Source organism: Mobula hypostoma, chromosome 25 (assembly GCF_963921235.1).
Source record: "Mobula hypostoma chromosome 25, sMobHyp1.1, whole genome shotgun sequence".
NCBI classification, from domain to species: domain Eukaryota; kingdom Metazoa; phylum Chordata; class Chondrichthyes; order Myliobatiformes; family Myliobatidae; genus Mobula; species Mobula hypostoma.
The window spans coordinates 21,121,742-21,136,421 of NC_086121.1; the positions used below are offsets into that span (position 1 = coordinate 21,121,742).

Here is a 14,680-nt window from a genome sequence, read left to right on the forward strand (position 1 = left end):
ACTAATTAAACTGTGGTTACAATATTGTTTTAAATTCTGGGCACTTTTGGAAGGATACCAAGTTTTTTGAGGCAGGGTGAAGACAACGTTTACGTGAATAATATCAAGAGTACAGTAAAAATATGATAATTTGCTATCTAATTATAAGAAAAACCTAAGGGTCTGATACCTATTTTACTGGGGCCTTTGCTCCGAGGTTTCTCTGACATGGTATTGTTCTATGCCCCTAGCATTATCTTTACTGAGATTCTAAATATTCCTGCAAATGTTTAGTTGACAGTGTATGATGATGTTTAAACAGTTGTGTATGTAATTTACAGGTTCTTTAATTCTAGATTTGTAAAAAGTTCTCTGATATTGATTGGGCCTCAGATTGCTAGTCCATGTTCAAGAGCAAAATCACTAAGCTACTGTTCGTTATTATTGGGGTGGTGTCACATGACCCTCTCGAAACTGGATCTGCGAGAATTTTACAAAGCACAGTATTTTGCCAATTAGACCTTTACGATTGCTCCTGGTCATAATCATATTTCTGTCACCCATAAATAACTTTCTTGTGTTTTGAAATTTTTGTGACTAAGAAAACGCCTTCTAATGCTGATCAAACAGTTTCAGTATGGGAGCAGGACTGTATTTCTTGAGCCGGAGTAAATTGATATCTTGCACCTTTTCCCAAGGGGATTGTGGCAACTGTATAATCACATTATTAAAAAAGAGAATATTGCACAAGTAAGGACTGTTTTCTGGAAGTATCAGAACTGACTAGAATTGTTGTAAATAATGCTATTGTGCAGCTGGATTTCAATGATTCGCACAGCACAGAAAAGGGTCTTTTTGACCCATTTCATTCTTGCCAACTGCGGTGCCTATCTAGACTAATTCTATTTGTCTACATTAGATCTGACCCTCTATACCTTTTAATTATTGCAATTATATCTGCCCCTACCATCTTCTCTGGCAGCTCTTTCCAGATAATCACTATTCTCTCTGTGGAAAAACTTCCCCCTTGAGATCTCCTTTAAATGCATCCCTTTTCACCTTAAATGTCTCCTCGAGATCTAGTCTCCCCTGCCCTTGTAAAATACTCTATCTGCCCTTTTTCTCATAATTTTTTAAAACCTTTCTGAGGTCTCTCTTCAGCCTCATGTATTATTCCAGTGAGAATTAACTGAGCCTAATCATTCTCTCCTTGTAATTAAATCCCTCTATTCCAAGCAATATTCACCGGACTGCTTTCATCAATTTTCATAGTTAATTCCTCAAACTTTGGACACAGTTTCCCCCAGAGAAAACCATGCTGACTCCTCCTAAACTGTCTCTGCCTTTGCACATGAACGTAAATTCTTTATTTCAGAATCTTCCCCAAGTAGTTCCTTTGTATCATGTCACAGCTGCAAGCTGTGGGTGACTCCCTTTCGTTAGTATTAACCCTTGTGACTCTCCCCACAGAGTGCACGGTGTTGTATCTTTCTCTGCAGTCCAGCAATTACCTTCAGTAAACTGAGTGACTGGATGAGAGGTCACTTCTAATGATTGGTTATGCATTAACAGAAAATTTGAAACTAAGGCATTGCTTTCGTGATATCAGTATGTTATAGCAATCATAGAAGCAACTCTTTTCAATAAATGTTGAGTAGTGTATTGTTTACTTTATGCCTTGTATTTGAAGGGAGGGCCATAGCTGTGATAAACCCAAATTTAATGCAGCAATAAGAATGAATGGTAAAAGTTCTCACTTTATTTGCTCATGGGTGGTGTTGCTGACTTTGGAAAAGCTGCAATCGTTGTGACAGGCTATTGGGGAGGAAATTCCAGGATTATAATAAAACTACAATGAACAGGTGAAACACAGTTTGGATGGTGTGTGACTGGGAGAGCTGATGGAAAACAATGGGGTCTATTTCTCTCTGTGGTGTATAGTCAGGATCACCTCACTGAGTTTCTCAGATTTTTACAAAGGGAGGAACAAGAATCTTAAGAGCTATGGTGCTGGGAGACTTGTGAATGGTACAGTTGGCAGAGCTGCTGCCTTGCAGCTTCAGATTCCTAGTTTCAGTACTCAGTTCTGTACTTGTCTACATGGTATTTTCCTTGTAGGTTTCCTGCCATATCCTAAAGGTCTGCAGGTTTGTAGGTTAATTCTAATTTATGAGGGTGTTGATAGAAATATGAAGAAAACAGATTGATGTAAATTGATGCTGCTGGTTGGCATAAACTCGACGAGCCAAATGAGCTGTTCCTGTGCTGTATGACTCTGATTCAGTAGGGAGGGGAAATAGACGGGAGCTTCTGTGACCAAATACATGAATCCAATGTAGTGTGCTGCCTCCCTGATGCCAGTGTCAAAGACATCACATAATGGTTGCTGGGCAGTCTAAATCAGATGGCAAATATTCATTTTGACACTAACAACAGAAGCAGCTTAAGGAATGAGGTCCCTGCCACTTGAATTTGGGGAGCTAGGTAGCAGATTAAGAATTAGCGCATTGTTGATTACTTCTGCTGCTGTTGTGTGCCAGCATAAGAATCAGAAGAAAGTTGATGATAGGAAAGGGGAACATCTGGAGATTTGTAGATCACTGGAATCATTTCTGGGGAAGATGAAAGCTGGCAAGTTTGATAGGTTGGACCTGAACTGGAATTGGCCCAGCATCCTCATGGTTTGCTAATTAAGGGGCTTAAGATCATTTAGCAAGAAACATCAAAAGCCTTCTATTTTCAGGTTAGTCTACCAATGCAGTGGGTGTCTTTGATTTCCCCCTAATGGTTAAAGGTAAGGCTAATGAGTGCAAGGAGTGTGGATCACGGGGTATTGAGGAAAAGATTTTTCTTTAAGAAAGGTAGCTAATGGCATACTGTATGTAGAGAATTGAAAACGAGAAGCCCTACGGGAGAATAAAAACTGGGTGGGCTCTTGGAGGGGGAGGTGGAAGAGAAGTATAATAAGGACAAGAGGGTAACCAGTGAAAGAATCAAGTCAGGGACAAAGTGGTAATCTGTTTGAACTGGAGGATATGGATGAGGCATTGAATGAATACTACTGATCTATATTCACTGAGAAATTGTAAGAGAATTCATAATAGGGGAATGGTTGGACTTCTGGAAGAAATTACTATCAAACAGGAGGTATTAGATGTTTTTGTAAGCTTAAAGACAGGTTCCAGGAACTGATGTGTCCCTGACTCTCACGGGATGAAAGGGAGGACATGACTGATGGTTAGATCAGGAACTAGATAGAAGTACCTTTGTTCATGAAGGCAGTAAGGATATGCCAGGTATATATTGAAATGTAAATCTAATGTCATTGGTAGTGAAATTATTGGAAAAGATTTCTGAATACTAGGATTCATTTGTACCTGAAGAGGTAGAGATTAGTCATTCAGTGTGGCTTTATTAGGGAGACCCTGTCTGACAAATTTGATTGTACTTTTCAAAGAGGTCATAAGGTATATTGTAAAGGATGGTGCACTCTACGTGAATGTCATTAGCACCATCGTCATGGGGAAATGCCTCCAAAAGATAGGAGCCCATGGGATCTAAGGCAAAGGGCGATGGTTGAGGTCTGTTCTTTATTAAATTGGAAACCTGTCATCAATGATGTACTGCAGGGGTTGGTACTGAGGTCCTGACAATTTGTTATGTACATTAGTTATCTGGCCCTGCATGTTGAAGTTATGGTCAGTAGAGAGGTGACATTGGTGGCATTGTTAATGGTGAGGAGGGGTAATCTTCAGCTACAGAACAATATTGATTAGTTGGTAAAATGGGACAGAGTAATGACAGATGGAATTTAATCCTGAAAAATGTGAAACAATACCTTCAAAAGAGACTAATAAGTGAGTGAAAGGGCCCTGGCAACCTTGATAAGAGTGAAGTAGGATCTGATTCAATCTCAGCCTGAATCATCAGCCATATCTTTGCCTCCACAGATACTGCTTGCCTGTAGAGATCTTCCAGCAGTTTATATTTTGCTCCATATGCTGGTATCAGCAGTCTCTTGTGTCACCAAGATTTTGCCTGGGGTGGACTATGTTATCTATGTGGAGAGGCTGTGGTTTATTTCTCTTGGAGAGAAGGCAGCATTACAGATGATGAGAAATATTTCCCTTTAGCAAAAATATCTAGAATCAGAAGAATGTATTTATTGTATTTGAGTAACTTTTTTTCCCCACCCAAAGGTTACTGTCTGAGGGTTTAGTGGAGGCAGGTATTCTCGCAATATTTAAGAAGAATTCCGATGAATGCTTGAAATGCCATTATGTCAGCAAGTGATAGAAAACGAAATTAGTATAGATGTGTGTATGATATCCAGTATAAAAATGGACCTGTTTCCGTGCTATATGATTCTGCGGTGTTAATTCCATGATGTTGCTGCGCTTGTTCTTGGTATTGGAGGTGGTGGAACAATTGCAGTAATCCTGTTGCAGTGTACTACGAGGAAAATTCATACTGGAGTTATGGTGCATTAATAACAAAGAGTGTAGATGTTGTTTCCAATAGAAGAGGGTTTGATCAGATGGACTGCTCTTTTTTAGGATGGTATTTCACCTCCTGAGTAATGCTATGATTATCAATCCAAGTGGTCACTGCCTATCCAGCACACTCCTAATTGAGAGAGGCTCCATTTGACAAGCACCTGACTTCTACGCTACTCTTGTCACTGCAACATCGCCATAGTTACTCAATGAATGTTTTAAGTATTACTGTCATTTCTTGAGGAAGAATTCCAGTTAGTTATGCTTGCACATTACTAAACCAAGTGCCAATTAATAGGTTCTGTTGAATCCCTAACTGGAGGTTTGGCAACTATTGATGATCATGTTCAGATCCTATGCCTTCAGAGCCAACAAAAACTTGCTTCTTATTTTTTGTGCTTTTCTTAAAATGTGGAGGAACCAGATGAATCGTAGCTGGATTGCCTACCTTGTAAAGTCTCTGTTTAAAAGAAGGACACATTCTCTACGTATTGAACCCCTGTCCCAGTAACATTATTGATTTTGTAGTGTATTATATGGACCAAATGAAAATTTGGGCATCAAATAAGCATCTTTAATGTGCGATTCCCCTTAATGAGTGTGATGCAGTTATTCAGAGAATACATTTCATTTGAAAAACACTAGCCCTGTTTTAATTTAATCCCTCCCACAGTATTTACCAGAACAATGTAAATGGTACTTGAAATTCTTCAGCTCAGTGCAAAGTTGGTTATTGAAATGTAAGTCAAGTATAATATGACCATGTTGCTTTTCCTGTTCTCGCTAGGTGCTGCTGAAGCTGTTCAGTTATTGTGTAAAGGTGAAGGTTAATCGGCAGCAACTGATTAAACCAGAAATGAACCCACTTAATGTAATGCTGGGAACACTCAACTTGGTAAGTCAAGTGGAAGTAATGTAAACTTAGTGTGATCATAACTTAACTAGCTACTGATAGATTCAGGTTTATTTATCACACGTACAGGAAAACATAAAATGAAATATGCCATTTGAGTCAACAACCAACATTGCTAAGGATGCGCTGGAGGCAGCCAGCAATTGTTGCCACACATTCTGGCACTAACATAGCATGCCCACAATGCTTGGCAGAACAACACAGAACACAACAAGCAGCAAAACAAGCTCTTTCCTCCCTCCCAACAACCCGCTCACACACAAGGACAGTCCCCCAACTCCAGGCTGGGCTTCCAGTTTCCAGGCTTTGGCCATTGGGCTTCGACTTCCAGATTTCCATTTGACCTTCAGTATTGGTGTCAACCCCCCCGAAGTAGTCAAAGATGGAGACACGAAATCCAGGCTTGTACTCCAGCCACACTGACTGACCAGCCCTCATGCCTCCTGCTTGCATGGCCATCCATCCTATCCTGTGGCAGCCCAGCATCCATGGATGCCCTTCATTCCCACGTTCACATCGCTGGACTTCGAACGTGGACAGAGGCCTGACCTCTAACCCTAAACCCAAATCAAAATTCAAACTTATTTATCCTGTGTACGTCAAAACATACAGTGAAATGTGTCATTTGCTTAACAAGGGAGCAGCCACAAATGATCCCACACATTCAGGTGCTGACATAGCATGCCTACGATGCTCGATGGAACAACACAGAGCACAACAAGCAACAAAGCCACAACAAAAACAAGCTCTTTTTCTCCCTGCTACACACGGAAATACAGTCCTTTAACCACAGGACATGCCTCCAGCAGACTCGCGCTTGCAGACATTGGGCTTCGACCTCTCCAGCAGAGATTGGCAGACTGGGCTCTGGCCAGTGGGCCTCGATTTCCAGACTTCCGATTCAACCCTGTGCCATCGATCCCATGACGTGCCTCTACTCCACATCGTTGTCGTTAAACCCTAATCTGTAGTGTGGCAGTTAGCATAATGCTATAACAGCTCAGGGTGTTGGAGTATGAGTTCAGACCTGATGTCCTCTGTGAGGAGTCCGCACGTCCTCCCTGTGGAATTTGTGGGTTCTGTCTGGATGTTCTGGTTTCCCCCCACCACAGCCCAAAGATGTACTGATTAGTAGGTTAATTGGTCATTGTAAATTGTCCTGTGATTAGGTTAGATTGTGTTGGCGGGTGGCCAAGTGGTTAAGGCGTCGGTCTAGTAATCTGAAGGTCACTAGTTCGAGCCTCATCTGAGGCAGTGTGTTGTGTCCTTGAGCAAGGCACTTAACACACATTGCTCTGCGACGACGCCGGTGCCAAGTTGTATGGGTCCTAATGCACTTCCTTTGGACAACATCGGTGGCGTGGAGATCGGTCTTCCATATAACCTTGCCCAGGCCTGCGCCCTGGAAACCTTCCAAGGCACAAATCCATGGTCTCACAAGACTAACGGATGCCTATAGATTAGATTTACTGGGGGTAGCTGGGCAGTGCAGCTTGAAGGCCCAGACGGGGCTGTATCTCTAGATAAAAAAAATAACACAGCCCCATTCCAAAACTATCTCTTCGAACTTAAATAAAAAAAACAACTGCCTGAGCCACGGCTGCAGCTTGGTGCCAACTTGACCAGAATTACTGAACTACTGATACCATCTGTCTTCCCCTAGTTGTTCTTTCTCTGTAGAGGACTACAATTAATGACAAGTTTCCAGGCTCCTTTTAGTTTTTTTGAAAAAGTAATGGCTATTCTACACAAACTAATCTGTTGGTGGGGGAAAAGTTAACTATTCGTACGGATCAATACAAATATTAGAATTGTAATAGTGCGGAAAGCAGAATAGTCAAGATGATGTGTTTATGATCCCTGACTGACGTATCAAAAAAGGAATCCAATACCACGTGGAATTCATACCCTAGGTTTGACATCTATTGTAGTTTGGCTAACCAGAAACATAGTTTGTTCAGTATTTCAGATTTGAATGTGGAACTGATATATTACTGGATGCTGTTGCTTAATGTATCTCTGTTGTTTTATGTAGGCACTGCTGGCTGAACAGGAGAGTAAAGATAGTGGGGGTGCAACTGTTGCTGAGCAAGTGCTGAGCATCATGGAGATAATTCTAGACGAAGCAAATGCGGAGCCACTGACCGAGGACAGGGTGTGTATACATTCCAGGTTCTCAACATCAAATATTTTCATTTAGTTTGAACATGGAGAATATAATAAATGGAGCTGAAAAGAAACCTGTGGAAGTCATACAAGAGTAAATAACTAGAACATTGGATATAAGGTCTGTGCTGAAGTACTTATGTAAGTCTCAGCAGCCTTGTAGCAATAAAACTGAACTTATCATTGATGTCAAGACATGGTACTCCAGTTGCAGACAATGACCTTTGCAAAAGTCCATAGTTCGTGTGGGAATTGCAAGTCTGAGCACTGGTGTGACTGTAAATTTTGTCTTTCCCTTCATTCCAAGTCCAGTAGTCCATTAATACATTTGTAAGGTTCATTTCCATTTTCATTCTTTCTCGTGACAAGGCTGCCGGTGATGTCAGCATTAATTGAAACAGTTTGAGCAATGGTGACTCCCAAGCTCCTTACAATTAGGGAGTTGGTGGGTACACGGTGGTGATACAATGGGAGAGAATAGTGATGTACAGTTGGTCCAAGTTGGGATAGTGTATGTGATGATGTTCCCATGTATTTCCTGCCCTTGTCCTTGGTAAGAAAGGGCATGGGTTGAGGATGTCCCGTTCATCGTGGTTAAAAAGTCAGCCAGCAATGATTAATCAACAATGGTTTAAAAAGACGAGGAGCATAGGGAGTGAATGGAAATGTGGTACCTGGGAGGGGTGTGGATAAATATGCTAAACCTTGTTTTGGGATACAAAGCCAGTGGGCCATTAAGCTATTGGAATCTCAAGGAACTGAGCAAATAGGTGATTGTTAGTGGCATTCTGAATGTATGGCAGTTTATTGGAGGATGGAGTTTGGGGCAGTTGGGTAGTGAGGCCACAGGAGAAATCATGGAAGGTAGAATGGTGTCATTGAGGAGAAATCGAGGTGGAGAGGAGCAATATTCTGCAGATGAAATCAAGCAGTCGTGGTTACTGAACTGTTGCAAAGAAGTGAAACATGCTTCAGGTAAATATGCCCTGCCACAAGGCTTTATGTTAAATAACATGGGAGTTTGAAGAGTAGAAGCAAGTGGGAGCTGATGTAGTTCAAGTTGGTCTATATTAAATTGGAAGAAATGTTATTTCTTTCAACTTGTAATGCCAATTGCAAATGATAGTTAATCATTGTGGTACAAGGAGAAAAGAGGCAAAAATGTAAAAGCTTGTGGCAATAGTGTAGATGAAAAACATTATTCAATACTATAAGATAATATTAGCTGTGTAAGAATGAAGAGAAAAGGAGTGTTGATGTATCCCGCAGGTACAGCAGGGAATACACAAAGCAAAGGAAGTTCACTTCAAAAGTCATAAATTAGAATCAAGGTTGTGAGGGAACATGATGCAGATGATACAGTACGTTAAGATGTTCAGCACTTTTATCGTTTCTATATAGCCTATGAGATTATAATAATAACCTCTAATCATAGAACTATTTTGTCTGTGATTAAATTTTTGTCATTAAACCTATTTTTTGCAGGGTAACCTGCTGCTAACAGGAGACAAAGATCAATTAGTGATGTTGCTAGACCAGATAACTTCAACGTTTGTCCGTTCCAATCCAAGCGTACTCCAAGGACTGCTGCGCATTATCCCGTACTTGTCCTTCGGAGAATTAGAAAAAATGCAGATTCTTGTTGATCGATTTAAACCTTACTGTAATTTTGACAAGTAAGTGACCAAGTCTCAACTTTGATTTATGGTGCTACAGTGGTGAGAAAAACTAGTCATTCACTACAACCAACTGCTTTTCATAGACCTTAAATATTTAACATAATTCACTTACAATTTTAATAGGGTGCAACCATTAACTTGTTTTTGCTCTTTTGATTCAGAATTGACATGAATAAGATATTTTTATCTGCTGAAATATTTAAATAGTCTTCTTGTTATTGGATTGCAGATTAGATTAGATTATGAGAACACTCAGTCCTCTTTTATTGTCATTTAGAAATGCATACGTGTATTAAGAAATGATACAATGTTTCTCCGGAGTGATATCACAGAAAACAGGACAAACCAAAGACTAACACTGACAGAACCACATAATTATAACATATAGTTACAGCAGTGCAAAGCAATACCATAATTTGATGAAGAACAAACCATGGGCACGGTAAATAAAGTCTCAAAAGTCCCCGAGTCGATCGACTCCTGAGTCCCCGATAGCAGGTGGCAAAAGGGAGAAAGTCCCTGCCATAAACCTCCAGGCACCGTCAACTTGCCGATGCCTTGGAAGCAGCCGACCACAGCCGACACTGAGTCTGTCCTCCGAGTCTCTGACCAGCCCCTCCAATACAACCTCCCGAGCGCCTTCGACCTAGCCTCGGCCACTGAAATAAGTAAAGCCAAGGATTCGGGGCCTTCTGCTCCGGAGATTCTGGTTACCACACAGTAGCAGCAGCAGCAAAGCGGACATTTCAGAAGTTTTCCAGATGTTCCTCTGTACTCTCACGTCTGTCTCCATCAAATCAGAATTGTGCACGGTCCCCTACTTAACAGATTACAGATATCATTCACCGGAGAGGCCACACGCGCTGCGTCGCGCCGCCATCTTCTCCTCCTCATATAACAATGATTCTTTTCCAAATTTGAGTATTAGACACAGCACTATATTTTTCAGTTTTTCAGCTTTTCTTCCTCAGTTTTCTTATCATTCTTGCCCTGTTCTTAGATATGATGAAGAGCATAACACAGATGACAAGGTTTTCCTGGATTGTTTCTGTAAAATTGCTGGAGGCATAAAAAACAATAGCAATGGACATCAATTGAAGGACCTCATCCTGCAGAAGGGAATTACCCAGAATGCTTTAGAATATATCCGGAAGCATATTCCAAGTGCAAAGAAGTAAGATTTATTTCAACAACACTAATTGCTTGCTTCAGTCATAGGAAAATAGTGGGGTCAAAATTAATGGGTCTTTGTATATACACCCAGTGGCCACTTTATTAGGTACACTGGTACACCTGCTCATTAATGCAAATATCTAATCAGCCAATCATGTGGTAGCAAGTCAAAACATAAAAGCATGCAGATATGGTCAAGAGGTTCAGTTGTTATTCCAAAGAAATGTGATCCAAGTGATTTTGACTGTGGAATGATTGCTGGTGCCAGATGGGATGGTTTGAGTATCTCAGAAACTGCTGATCTCCTGGAATTTTCAAGTTTAGGGTTTGCAGAGAATGGCGCAGAAAACATGCAATGGGCAGCAGTTCTATGGATGAAAACACCTTGATAATGAAAGAAGGCAGAGGAGAATGGCCAGACTGGTTCAAGCTAACAGGAAGGTGACAGTAACCCAAATCACCACTTGCTGCAACAGTGGTGTGCAGAAGAGCATCTCTGAACACACAACACGTCAACCTTTAAGGTGGATGGGCTACAGCAGCAGAACATATACTCATTGGCCACCGAAGTGTGGGAAGTACCTTATAAAGTGGCCACCAAGTGTACATCAGGAAGAAGGTGCAGGTCATAGAATTATACAATATCTGGAAACCACTCTTTTCCAGTTCTTAACATTTATGCTGTTTATGCTATTTACAGTCTTGATGCAGATGTGTGGAAGAAATTCTTAGCAAAACCATCTCTTCCTTTTATTCTTCGCCTACTGCGGGGACTGGCTATGCAGCACCCCCCCACACAAGTAAGTTTTTTGCCCTGCCTTCAGTTCATTTTATTAGAGTGATTGCATACCTGGCTCACGTATTTGCTGTTTTTCCATCTTGATGCAATTAGTTGATTGGTTTCTAATAAAGCAGAATATGAAGTATTGTGGAGAATCAACCTCCCTTAAAGGAATTTAAAAGATGTCAGTGATCAGATCTCACGGACTGATTGCATGGCAGTAATCCCAAAGATATTGTCAATATTTGACATGTTTTTGGGAGGTGGGCAGCAATAAGGCTACATTTAACATGCATCAAGTTACCCTTAGATCAATTAATTGCATAAGGAAAGACGAGTAACACATAGGTCAGATAACTCTGGCAACAAGTTCTTGTTCTTAAAGGACATTGATGAACTTGGAGATTTTACTTTCACTTTGTAATTCACCCACAAACTCCTAGAATTTTGGAATTTAATTTCACAACCTGTCATGGTGGAACTTAAACTTGGCATTTGGCTTGCCATTCTGTAGTGGTATACTTTTATACTTTATACTTTTTGATGCCAAACAATTAGTACTGGAATGTACAATCATCACTGCGATATTTGAATCTCCGCTTCACACTCCCTGGATTACAAATATTAAAAATAGTTTAAAGTAGTAAATATTAAAAATTTAAATTATAAGTCATAAATAGAAAAATGGGAAGTAAGGTAGTGCAAAAAAACCGAGAGGCAGGTCTGTATATTTGGAGTGTACGGCCCAGATCCAGGTCAGGATCCGTTCAGCAGTCTTATCACAGTTGGAAAGAAGCTGTTCCTAAATCTGGCCGTACAAGTCTTCAAGCTCCTGAGCCTTCTCCCAGATGGAAGGGGGACAAAAAGTCTGTTGGCTGGGTGGGTCGTGTCCTTAATTATCCTGGCAGCACTTCTTCGACAGCGTGCGGTGTAAGGTGAGTCCAAGGACGGGAGATTGGTTTCTGTGATGTGCAAATATTCAAATAATCTAAAGACTCTGAACTCTGGTTCATTCTGGTAATCGTGAAACTGCCTGGACCACATGGTAAATGCAAGGAAGAGTCACAGTTTCTTCTGTCCAAGGAGTAATCAATGGAAAACTTGAATTTTCAGCCTTTCTAAGGTAAATGAGAGCTTTAAGATAAGGTACTGAGTGTAACAATAAATACAGAATAGCTTTTAAAATATAACCTCAAGAGAGACAAGGACATGCATGCATGCATGCTTAGTAGATTAGAGAACATGCCAGTTGGCAGTTCACACAACATTGGGGTCCATATGCAGAATGTCTGAATTATATAGGTTATTGCTAAAGAGAAAATTAGACTTGTCAAGAGGAATTTAGAGGCTGAATTTGCTTTGAGTTAAATGGTTTCTTGCCGGACTTCAGGTGCAGTTTCCAAAAAATGCAAGTTTCTACGAATATTGTTCATTACGCTTTTTTAAAAATATGTTAAAAAGACATGGACAAAGAAAATTATATTGGTCATTCTATCGATCTTGATGGACATTTGCATTGTGCTTTTGTAATCCTTGATTTTGTTCTGAAGTGATTATTTTGCGAATGAATCTCCAGAGGATAACTTCATTCATTCATTATGAAATTGGTGTGTGTGGAAATGAAACTGGGAAGCTAGCACATTCCTTTCCCTTACTGTGGTGAAGTTTTGGAGCAGTGCAGCACCATAAGCATGTTGATGCAAGCCCATAAATTGCTAGGAGTGGAACTTGAATTTTTATAGCTGCATGTCGTAAACATTGTTCTATCCCTTATCACTACCAGATGGCCTGTGTAATCTGTGTATTTACTAGATCCTGGTTATTTATGCATCTTGAATATTGTGCCTGCAAAAGCTTTTTTCTGTGTTATTCCTCAGGGTGAGTAGATTAATCTGAGGGGGAGATCACATAGAACTCCAGATGATAAAAATCATCCAATAAATGATAAAAATTTGTCAGAAAAGCAGGTCTCTGAGTCCACAATTTTCTGACCTTTGCTGCCAAGTTTTCAGTAATACCTACAGTAATTTTTCTTTGGCGTACTGTGTGTTTTCAGATGTTAATTGGAATGGACTCCATCACAAACTTGCATAAATTGGAGCAGGTTTCCAGTGATGAAGGCATTGGGACTCTGGCTGAAAACCTGCTGGAAGCCCTGCGGGAACACCCAGAGGTCAACAGGAAAATTGAAGCAGCACGAAAAGAGACACGGGCAGAAAAGAAACGAATGGCAATGGCTATGCGGCAGAAAGCATTGGGCACGCTTGGAATGACGGTAAATGCATATGGCCACCGCTTATGTAAACATATTACTGCCTGTTTCCATTTAAGAAGTTGGATGATATTCCAGTTCTTTCTTCACAGTCCTGACATCCTTTTCAAAATCAGGTTTAATATCACCGGCATATGTTGTGAAATTAGTTAACTTTACAGCAGCAGTACAATGAAATACATGATAATACAGAGGGGAAAAAAAACTGAGTTAAATATACATATATAGTTAAAATAAATAGTGCAAAAACAACAGAAGTAAAAAAGTAGTGAGGTAGTGTCCATGGGCTCAATGTCCATTTAGAAATCAGATGGCAGAGGGGAAGAAGCTGTTCCTGAATCGCTGAGTGTGTGCCCTCAGGCTTCTGTACCTCCTTCCCAACAGGGCACGTCCTGGTGGTGGGGTTCCTTAATGATGGATGTCATCTTCCTAGGGCACCGCTCCTTGAAAATGGATTGGGTACTACGGAGGCTGGTACCCATGATGGAGCTGACTACTTTTACAATTATCCGCAACTTACTTCGATCTGTGCAGTAGCCTTGCCCCCTCCATCCCATACCAGACAGTGATGCAACCAATCAGAATGCTCTCCACAGTACATTTATAGAAGTTTTCAAGTGTCCTAGGTGACAAAGCAAATCTCCTGAAACTCCTAATGAAATATACCTGCTGTCTTGCCTCCTTTATAGCTGCTTCAGTATGTTGTGACCAGGTTTGGTCCTCAGAGACATTGACACCCAGGAACTTGAAATTGCTCACCCTCTCCACTTCCAATCCTTCTATGAGGATTGGTTTGTGTTCCTTCGTCTTACCCTTTCTGAAATCCACAATCAGTTCTTGCAAGGTTGTTGCTACGGCACTTCTGAACAGGGTGGTATATCTCGCTCCTGTACGCCCTCTCATCACCATCTGAGATTCTGCCAACAATGGTTTTATTATCAGCAAACTTCTAGGTTGCATTTAAGCTCCACCTAGCCACACGGTCAAGGTGTAGAGAGAGTAGAACAGTGGGCTAAGCACACATCCCTGAGGTGCACCAGTGTTGATTGTCAGCGAGGTGGATATACTGTTTCCATTCTGCACAGATTGTGGTTTTCCGGTTAGGAAGTCAAGGATCCAGTTGCAGAGGGAGGTACAGAGGCCCAGGTGCCGTAGTTTTCCGATCAGGACCGTAGGAATGATGGTGTTAAAACGCTGAGCTATTGTCAATAAACAGCATCC

At 40.9% G+C, this 14,680-nt stretch overlaps 1 protein-coding gene across 5 annotated transcripts in view; it reads left to right on the forward strand.

Moving 5' to 3' along the window:
- ubr4 (ubiquitin protein ligase E3 component n-recognin 4) overlaps window positions 1–14,680 on the forward strand; it is a 203,153-nt gene that overhangs the window by 175,156 nt on the left and 13,317 nt on the right. For all 5 annotated transcript variants that reach the window (XM_063032895.1, XM_063032894.1, XM_063032896.1 and 2 more), the window contains 6 exons: window positions 5,263–5,370; window positions 7,424–7,543; window positions 9,040–9,230; window positions 10,234–10,407; window positions 11,107–11,206; window positions 13,244–13,462. In XM_063032895.1, coding sequence (XP_062888965.1) covers window positions 5,263–5,370; window positions 7,424–7,543; window positions 9,040–9,230; window positions 10,234–10,407; window positions 11,107–11,206; window positions 13,244–13,462 — 912 coding nt within the window. The remainder of the gene's footprint in view (window positions 1–5,262; window positions 5,371–7,423; window positions 7,544–9,039; window positions 9,231–10,233; window positions 10,408–11,106; window positions 11,207–13,243; window positions 13,463–14,680) is intronic.